This window comes from Mya arenaria, chromosome 6, assembly GCF_026914265.1.
Source record: "Mya arenaria isolate MELC-2E11 chromosome 6, ASM2691426v1".
NCBI classification, from domain to species: Eukaryota; Metazoa; Mollusca; class Bivalvia; order Myida; family Myidae; genus Mya; species Mya arenaria.
Genome location: NC_069127.1, coordinates 69,014,466 through 69,024,638, shown reverse-complemented (window position 1 = coordinate 69,024,638; position 10,173 = coordinate 69,014,466). Strand labels below are relative to the sequence as shown.

The 10,173-nt window shown below is 32.4% G+C and overlaps 1 protein-coding gene across 1 annotated transcript; it reads right to left on the bottom strand.

Annotated features, from left to right (window-relative positions):
- Window positions 1–3,493: 3,493 nt before the first annotated feature.
- LOC128236906 (uncharacterized) lies at window positions 3,494–10,131 on the bottom strand. The gene is made up of 4 exons (XM_052952038.1): window positions 9,983–10,131; window positions 6,853–7,394; window positions 5,615–5,773; window positions 3,494–5,240 (listed from the first exon to the last, which is right to left on the bottom strand). Exons 1-4 carry the CDS (start codon window positions 10,113–10,115, stop codon window positions 5,103–5,105), a joined length of 972 nt encoding a protein of 323 aa, XP_052807998.1. The 5' UTR covers window positions 10,116–10,131; the 3' UTR covers window positions 3,494–5,102.
- Window positions 10,132–10,173: the final 42 nt, after the last annotated feature.

Sequence of the window (10,173 nt, the reverse complement as noted above, 5' to 3'; positions counted from 1 at the left end):
ATTAATTAGAAAAAAGATATCGGTGCCGAAAAAGAATGTTGCCAGTATGATATTGTTAGACGACATAATATAGACAAAGTGCTGCTTACTGTATCAGAAGATAAAGGCGAACATTTAAAGTATTTCATCAAATACTGTATTTCATTTTCACAGTCCAGAATGGCTCTAGACGGACTCCACTCCATATGATGAATGCACAAGCTATATATGAAAACTTCAAAAGTAGATAGCTAATTACAAACTTCAATCACTATGGTATGTCTTTAAGCTACAATGAAGTACAAAGGTACCACAATGACCTGGATAGTTTGATTGCTGAACCAAGACAGGGTCAGGTTCCACTCAACAAAATTTACAATTTTAGCTTTCGATAACTTTGATCATAAAGAATCGGCACTGTCAGGAATACAAGCGAGCCATGACACTGTTTCTGTCCTGTCCCAAGAGAAACCAGATGCCATTCATCAAAAGCCGAACTTATCCGAAACAAAAATACAACACGGGAGGAGACTATTTCAGAAGCAATTACCATGTCAGCAATAATTTGAGTGCACAAAGTCCACCAAGAAACCTGATTTGCCAATTGATTGCATTGTAAGCGCTGATATGTATGCAACTGAATTAGGAAAAAAAGATGACATTAAGAAGCAAGATATAGTTTGGACACTAGCAAGAATGAATTTATTACATATCGCAGATGAGTCAGTTAGCATTGAAAATAAGAAGCAGCTAATGAATGCTTGGAGTGCATTTAACTTGACGGTTGTGACAACAGGAATCATAAGTGAAAGGATAGTAGGGGTTTTGCCACTAACACCGAGCCCTGTTACTGAATACAGAACTGTAAACACGTCTCTAAAGAATTTCCAAGGCATTCTTGAACAACATGACAAGACCAATTAACAATTACTTGCGATGTACTTCTAATAAAGGTGAATATCCTATCGCCCGAGAAATAACAATGACAAATCCATCAGAGTTCAGCATTCGCATACTTTGTTTGGGCTCATTTCACATGGAAAAATATATATCTCAACTGTATTGGTAAGTTCTTTAAGGAAAGTGGTGCTAAAATATTTAGATTGGAAACTCAATGTTTGGTCCAAACGTTGTAAAGTCTGTGCTAAATGACACTCATAGTCCAGTGAGCATGTGGCTGAAAATCCAAATCAAGTAAAAAATGCACAGAAATGATTTTTGCATATTTCTGCTGTTTGATATATACTGTGTGTGGAAAAAAGCATAGAAAAATCTAACGGTTCAAAATGTGAATTTATGGAATTTGTCTGTATCAAATTTGGATTAAGCAATACAAAATAAAAAAACACGATATTTAATCGATATTTTACAGCATCATAACATACATAATGTTTAGGCACTTCATATTTTGTTAAATGTAAAATGTTAAAAAATGTAAACAAAAGTATGATTTTCTCGAATTTGTCTTCGTCAAAATTAGATCTGGCAATAAAAATATCAGAATAACAATATTTATTAAAGAGTATACAGCACGATTACATATCTAATGTAGTGCACATCATCTTTAGTGAAATAGGATTTTGTGTGTGCAATGTTAAAATATGTAAACAAAATTATGGATTATTACCTATTAAATACAATACCTCTGGTGATTTTATTGCAAAATTTGACAAAGTGATTGACAACTTCCAGAAATTCTCAGTTTCATTTAATCTTTCAAACATTTTACCTCAAATATCATATTTTACATACTACCCAAAAATTACATTTCACAAAATTACGTAGTTTCTATACTTTAGGTATCTTCTACAGCAGTATAATGTCTACTTATATACAGTATTTCTGGTATTTTAATTGCAAATTTTGACAAAGCTATTAGCAAATTCCAGAAACTCTCATTTTCATTTAATTTTTCGAACAGTTTACCCAAAGAATCATATCATTCAAAATACAGTGTTTCTCAACTTTCGGTAATTAAACTGTATTAAAATATCTATTACATACAGTAATACTGGTTATTTGAATGTAAAATGGACATAGTTATTCGCAAATCCCAAATATTCTCACTTTAATTTAATTTTTCCAACAGTTTACCCTCAAAATCACATTTGGCACCATGTGATTGTTGTATACTTCTTGTACGCTAAATGTGATGCCTGATGTGACACAAAATCACCCAAAAAATTATGCGCAATTGTTTCCCTTATTTTATTTATTTACCCTGGACAATTACCACGTTTGATCCTATAAGGGAATGCTCCGTTTAGCTGAAGCTATGGAAATACTACTGCTGTTTGAGTTCTTCAAAGAGAAAGGTGTATTCCCATACACAGAACAGTTGCGAATGTTGTTGGAGCTGAAGATAGCAGTTGAAGGAAAACGCATAAAACCAAGTCAGCTGCTTGTTGACATGTTCAAAGAGTCATCAGGCTATATGATCGTAGACTTTGCTTTAAACAAGAGTTAAAGATGTGATACCAATGAAACCTTTAGATATTCATTACTGAAAAACCTTGACAGGGCAGATCGTCAAGGAAACAGGTCGCTACACCTAAGCACAGTTCAGTCAAGCTACACGTTTTTGCCCAGTTTGATAATACCAATTTACTTCGTTGGGGCTCATTGTACCTAGAGGACACGAAATAACTTTTAGAGACAGCACCAATTTGTTGTCAAGAGAACTCCCCGAAAGTTAAAAGGTTTTGGTGCTGACCAATGTCCTGAACAGACAATAAACAGGTCACAGAAAAGCAGTGGAGGTATTTTTGTAAGAGTAGCACAGTGGGACATAAAATACCATAAGATGATGTCCGTCGGTAGTATCTATCGCGAGCTCAGTGATGCAAAGCTGTATTACCACGAATTAACAATCAATCATAAGTTTAGTGGTTCTGAAACTTTAGCAAGAGAAGCAAATGTTACTGACAAGGTAGCCTATGTACAGATTTATTAAAATCCATTTCAAGCAACAGTAAACAGGGCACTTCAATTGAACAAGAATAAATAAGATGCCGAAACGGAACATATTCCTGGTTAATTGAATTAATGCCATTTTTAAATTAAATAAAACACCCACTTTTTGCGATTTACAAATTGCGAATTACCTACAGTATATTTTCATTTTCAAAGTATCACTCGAGTTTATCAAAGAAATAAAGCATGATTCTGTTTGCATGCATTTTGCAAACTACAGATAGTTTATACAATCCTAACACAATTCAGCTTTTTCGGGGCACTTTTTTCTTCTTTAAAGATTGTAATAAAACAGTAAAAATATAATGTATTCTTAGTTAAAATTAAATGAATATTACTAATTGATTTGATGTCAAATAATGTTGAAAATAACAAAACAAGAACTTAAAAAAAAAATATGTCATAACATAGTGACATCCCGTTAATTACTCTTCTGATCATTGAAATTTGGCTCATTTTCATGTCAAATTTCCCCACCCACTTTTTTGGCTTTAAATTACACATTTGATCTCGAAATTTATATCAAATGTTACCTTATATCATCTTAACATTTAATTTTATCAAATTAACAAAAATAACCATTAGTTTAGCATACATGTTGCAAGTAATTTATAACTTTTGGCGCTATTGTTACATTTTAAGGGCCGATTTCTGGATAAAGAAGGGGGGGAATAAGAAAAAAATATTTTTTCCACTTTAAGTGGGATTCATTAGTTATCCCCTTGTACTATCTTGTATAAGAAAAATGATAAATAAACGTAACATGTACAGGAAATTTGTTTGTAAATTACTGAACGCTGATCCTTCAAAATTTGGCGGCCATTTTGGATTTCTCGGTTATGACAATGATGCGACACGATCACCCTCACTTTTTTAGCACCTGAGCCATTCCTCTAACAAAATGAGCAATAATGATGAGGGGACCTTTCATGCACACGGAAACCCTCTCAGAGACTGTATAATAAGGAACAACTCTGACATAGAAGTACATGAAAGAAGTATATACTATGATCAATGGTATAAAAAGGATACCAAATTTGTGCATCATTTTTTAGCTAACAGATCAACAGAGGTTTATACATTTGACGCGATAAAACATGTCTTAGCCATAAGCAATTCTGATTTTCTCAAATAGTACCAGCTTACGGCAAGTATATAAAGTAAGATAAAAAATGAAAGCGGAATCAGCAGTTAAACATGACAAAGTCTCACTTGTTCAGAATTTTGTAATAGAAAAAAAGAATAAAAAACTCCATATGATGTTAATAAAAAGCCTTTATGCAAACCAAGGTAAAAAAGTTAAATGGAATCATTTTTTAGCAACACGTTTCGGGACAAATAAGTGGAATAAAATATGAGTATTGTCATTAATATGACTTTTTTACCATAATATTGATAATACAATAAGAACTTTCCAGTACAAATTCATTTATATACTTATACTGACAAACAGATACCTGTATCAATGCAAGCGCGCATATTATGTTCTGAATATATAAAAACAATGGAAGTTCGTGGAACAATCTAAATAACCTATTTTGTCACTAGATATATCCATATCTCTTAACATTAAGACATTAAATTTCGGAATTTTTTAATACTCTAATTATTAGTCGTCTCAATGGTTTGATCGTGTTGTTAATATATTTGATGAAGCTTAGAGAGTTACTCCAACCTTTACAGATTTTAAAAACTACGTAGGTTTACGATAAAAAATCGAACATAAAATTGCATTTATGAATGACAAATTAACAATCAACGAGCAAAAATAGAATGTATTAAGAAGAATTACATTTAAGCAACACCCTCTTGTATAGTATATATTTCTATGTACATTTTCGTACTGTATAAAACTTTTTTTCTGTTTGTTCTAGAATATCCAAAGGTATTGAGCACCACTCCCACTTCTTAAACGAACATCGCATGACAAGCACCATATCTATGTTCACATGTATTGATTATATTATTAATTGTGTTGTGTAATGTGGAAAATATAATGATAACAATATAAAAATAATTTATCACTCTATGAACAAATTCCTGCTTCACATCAGCCGTTTCCCGTATCTCCAGATAGTTGACTATTAACGTGTCTTTAGTGCCGTTTTGGACAAATTCCAGGGTCTCGATGTTATCAACATTTGCTTATTTCAATGACTGCTATGGAATTTAACGGTAGCCTTACAAAACTGCAAAAGTTCAAGTGTTATCACTTTCTTCGTCTCTCTGACTTCCTGAAGATATTCACGGACATATTCGGCCGGTGTCCGATTGGCGTCTTTTTCAAGCTGTAAATAAATGCCACATATAGTATGTTTAAATGATTTCTTTATTTCTTTTATTTTGTCATTATCTATTGAAATATATGCTTACAACTTCTAGCTAATCCCTGATGTAGATTAAATTAGACTATACATAGTTGATTCAAAATAATAAATGTAGACAAAAAATGTACTTTAACAATTTTCTGTTCTAGAATAGAACTATTTTAATATCAATGTTATAAATTGTATCTGCTTAACGGAGAATGATCATTGAGTAACATTAACAATTTATAACATACATGTATATTTAACGGATGAAAGTGAAAAGAGTCCAGAACCTTCATTTTAAATGTAGAAGAACATGTCAAGCAATTTACTAATTTAGAAGAAACATATACCTGATTAAGTTTGATAACAGCTTCCTTGGCACTGCTGTCACTAGCAAGATATTTCGAGTCTGTCAGAAGCAAGTTCAGTGTTGAAAAGAAGGACGCTAAGTAATCATCTGTCACCATCAGATCTGGGGAATGGCGGATACTACGAACAATATTCCGAGCCTGAAATTGGAATTTACGCGAGTTTAACATTCATGTGGACGTTCTATTTTAGGATATGTTTTTTTTTTTTTTTTCAGCGTGCATTTATTTTTCATTTTTATCACTATAATATACCGATATAGGAGTGCCACTTTAAATTAAGATTTAAAATGTAAGAATCGAATCTTAAATTTACTATGTTTAGGAAAAAAACATTTCAACGTTTTGAAGTCAAAAAATGTTGAATAGTGGGTGTGTTAAACTCAGCCTAAAACAACTACTGAATGCTTAGTCAATCGGAATACACAAACAACTTTGCGGTAAAATGTTGCTCTTCCATCATTTTAATGTTATTTGATATATTTATTTTAAAACATTTACGAAGTGGTCATGTTTGTGCTATGGGACTATAAGATATTTGAAAGTTTTTATTGCCATCATGTCCAAGCAAAAGTGACATATCGATATGATTTCTAAAACATAAGACATATAAAGGAAAATAACTTCGGATAAGGGTCACAAGGTTTTTGTTATTTAAATGGGTAAAAATATATTGCAAATAACTATTTTGAGCCTGTCACTCTATTTTTTTAATATGTTTTATACAAACTACTGGTTTTGCAAGGGAATGTTTTGGTATTTTAATTGTGAACAAGTCCCTATTGCAAATAACATTTTTTTAAATTTATATGACTTTGTTTTCACAAAATTTGATAAGCATTGTTTATAATATCAAAGTATATTTGGTAAACATGGATCAAAACAGTTTGAAAGATTGAGTTAATTGACCTTGTCATCGCGGCAATGTGAACGTTGTTTGTTAAGCTAATTAAAAAACTCTCATCGGAAAGTTTAAAATGCATGTGGTAGAATTAAAAACTTTTTTTTTGATTCCAGGTTGACAAAATACATGGGCGCGTATTATTCTAAGTAATTAGACCAGAACATATGTAAAAATAATTTTTGGTAAACACTTAACAAATTGTAATCACTTGAACGTGCAACGTAAAATGTAATCGAATCGGTTTTAACATAAATCAAATATATCTGTTGTATATATTTGTGTTCATGAAGACTTAGTATATGTGTATGTATATTACCTCCAATAAAGCGTTAGGTTGGTTGGCAATATTGAACGACAGACTACGTTGGCTCTCTGTACAGTTGATCATAAAGTTTATGATCCCATTGAAGTCTGTATCGTCAAACGAGGATACATCCTGGTAGCCGTCCAATGGCATGAAACACTTGGCAACCTGCCAATGGTTTGTACACCACTGATCGGCCTTGGTGTTTTTCCAAGATGGTTTTCCGTATCTGTGAAAAAAGCCTATTTCTTTCCAAAAGGCATCGCATATCTGTGAGGGGCAAGGTCGGAATTGCTTCTGTGCAGAGTTATGGTATTTGCAATTTCGAAAATGTGAGCACAGTCCTTTTGTAGGACAATATAGAAGGTTCTCCGTCAGACAAAGGTTGCATGATGTTCCAGGTGACAGTTTCCGGGCATTGGTTATTGAAGAATAAATCTTTTGATGAACGCGAAACGAATCTCCTTCTACGAGGCTCCGTAGACCGTTCTTGGTTGTCCTAGTGGCGAGGAAACATTTCAGCCAGTTAATGTCCTTCGTCTCAACCAGATTGCCTGAATTTGAAGCATTTTGTGGGCCACACGTAATAACGATACTGAATATCATGAATATAAAATATGAATATAAATATTTTCTGTTCTGACTTGAAGCAATCAGGTGTCGATAATGAAGCATTGCAATTGTTTAGGCATTGAGAATGTGACCAAATTCCGGTCACAAATTGGATAGAGAAGCCCACAGAGCAATCACTGATCCTTTTATAATTATATATTAATTATTCATCAATAACATGGTTTTTAGCATAAACATGCTAAATTCCGCAGTTCAATAACTTGATAAAGACATGCATGTGTGTGTAAAAGATTCGTATTGATCTCCCTTGACATTTCCAATACTAGGATAAAAAACACTCGATTGGAAAAACATCAAACTATTATAACGAACGGAAAAACCAAAGATTTACAAACGAAATTCAACTAGATCACCAAAATAACTGAACTAGGGCGTTTAAATCAAGGGAAATAAGTTGTGTACTATTTGTATGTGTATGTCAAATATGTTTTATAAATTACCATTGTAAACAAACTGCCTTATAAGTGCGAGCAAAACAAGCCATGTTGTTTATACTCAATAAGACAAATTTTCAACTTAAACTAATGTGGTGCATCTTTTTCATAGAAAAAGTTATAAATGTACACCATTCGCATTCTTACATGACACTCAATAGTTACATATATTTCTTCATATGAGACGTGTATTGCAGCTTTGGCTTTAGCATTATGGAGAACACATCAGAATTATTTCATGCATTTTACATAGTTCTAAATACGCAGCATATTTGCGTTATAATGCAAATGAAAGACCATATTAATATATGATACCGTACACAAATATGTCAATCGGCCTTTAAACAGTACAATGTTCAAAATACTGCTTAGCGGGCCAAAATTTACTCGAATTTTTTTATCAATAGTACACCAGTATTTGATAGGAAGGACAGTGACACTAAAACCTTTAGCTGTCAAGTGTTGGGTCGAAATTTAAGGGATTTTTGTTCAGAACTACGTTCGACGTTAAGAATACTTGTGTTATTTTTAATAGCAAAGCTATCGTTCGGTTAAACCGTAGCACTTTTAAAACCTGAAATCCGCTTAGGGTAGCATGTCAGGAATCCTATGCCAGGAAGAAAAGGTTTAGTCAGTTAAAATACAATCATGTTGAAGAATTGTAAACAGAAAAGAAGTAGCCCAATACAAAATTGCTTTCATTGAGAACAAATAACGTCAAATACCTCAGTGAAAATTACTCCAAGATGTTATTATTATAAAACAGGCAAATAATACGAAGCCATTTAAAAAATTAATCTGCATGTATTATTCATTAGATATGCTGCATTATTGTTAGCCGAAAATTAAAATTGTGTTTATGATTCCTGTCGTAATAAACATGATGCAGACAATTGTATAGTTCAACAACAATGTCTGAATGAGCAACAACTTCTTTGATCGGAAATATAAATAAAGTGTAATTGGTAGACATAGGTACCAGAACATGGTGAAGAAGATGTGTTTGCTTATAGCTAATTTAGAGCCGTTTTTTGTAATTTTCGTTTTCTTATTGTAATGTTTTAACTCCTTCGTACATGTTCCATTTTAATACTATTTTTTATTGTTTTTAAGCACTATACTTAGGTTTAACTCTATGCTGATTACATTTAATTGGATAAAACGGTTTGAGGACTTTGTAATAAGCCGGAACTTTATTAAGTGAAAAATATATTAACATTGACTGATATAAAACAACTTCTTGCTGCATTTAATTCAGTTATTAAAAGAGGGATGAAGAATAATATTGTATAAAAATGTGTACCATTATCCAGTACTGTTGCATTTTTGTTAGTTAATAGAGATATTTTACTGATTGAGATTCGAGCCCGCGACATCCCTACCTCTTACCTAAAAGATCATCCCGCTACCTATTACATCTATCTGTTAATCTTGCAAGTTCGATATAAATGTCCATTGAAATTATATGATGTGTCATCGTTCAACAAAGGCTTGTTATTGTAAAACAAATACTTTACAAAATCCACGGCGCATATTTCGTTGTTGGACTATTCTACCTTAATTTTAATCATCAATTTAGTTATTAGATTACTAAAGTTTTGGACACTTCATATATGTAATTATTAATCTAAATATCTTTTCCTTCCAAATTATTTCGTGTATATTTAAGTCGACCAAGATTTAGATGGATTAACAGGTTAAATCGGCATTATGTAATATTAAGCTCTTTAACTTTGAAAAGTATGCCTATCAATGATTATCCACAACTGATTGCTTCAACTCAACTGGGAAGTGTGACATACCATTTACTGCAGTTTACGAACACAAGCATTTGCATGAAATATTACAGACAAAGTGTTTTACCTCGGATAAACAGTGTCGATTATGGTTGAACACAACACAACCCAAAACTTAAGGCTCTTTGTCACAGTTATTTCACGTTATATGAAACAAGCAATTGAATGTGCAGTAGTTAACAGCTTTTAACGATTTATTCCAGCTTAATACAGACGAATTCCAGTCAGACTCTAAATATGTAAATAAATTATAAGTGTAAGAGACATAATGAATATTACCGTTAACTATATATCCTTCCAGTTTGGAAAAAGGATCAGCAACAATACGCTCTAACAAATTGGAAAACTTGTCAAAGGTCAAATGTGTCAACGGCCGTTTTGCTTTGGGCATTCTAGCTTTAACCTGCAACATAAGGTAAAGCAAACGTATTTTATAAACGAAGACAACAACGCTTTCTGTAAGTTTCCAG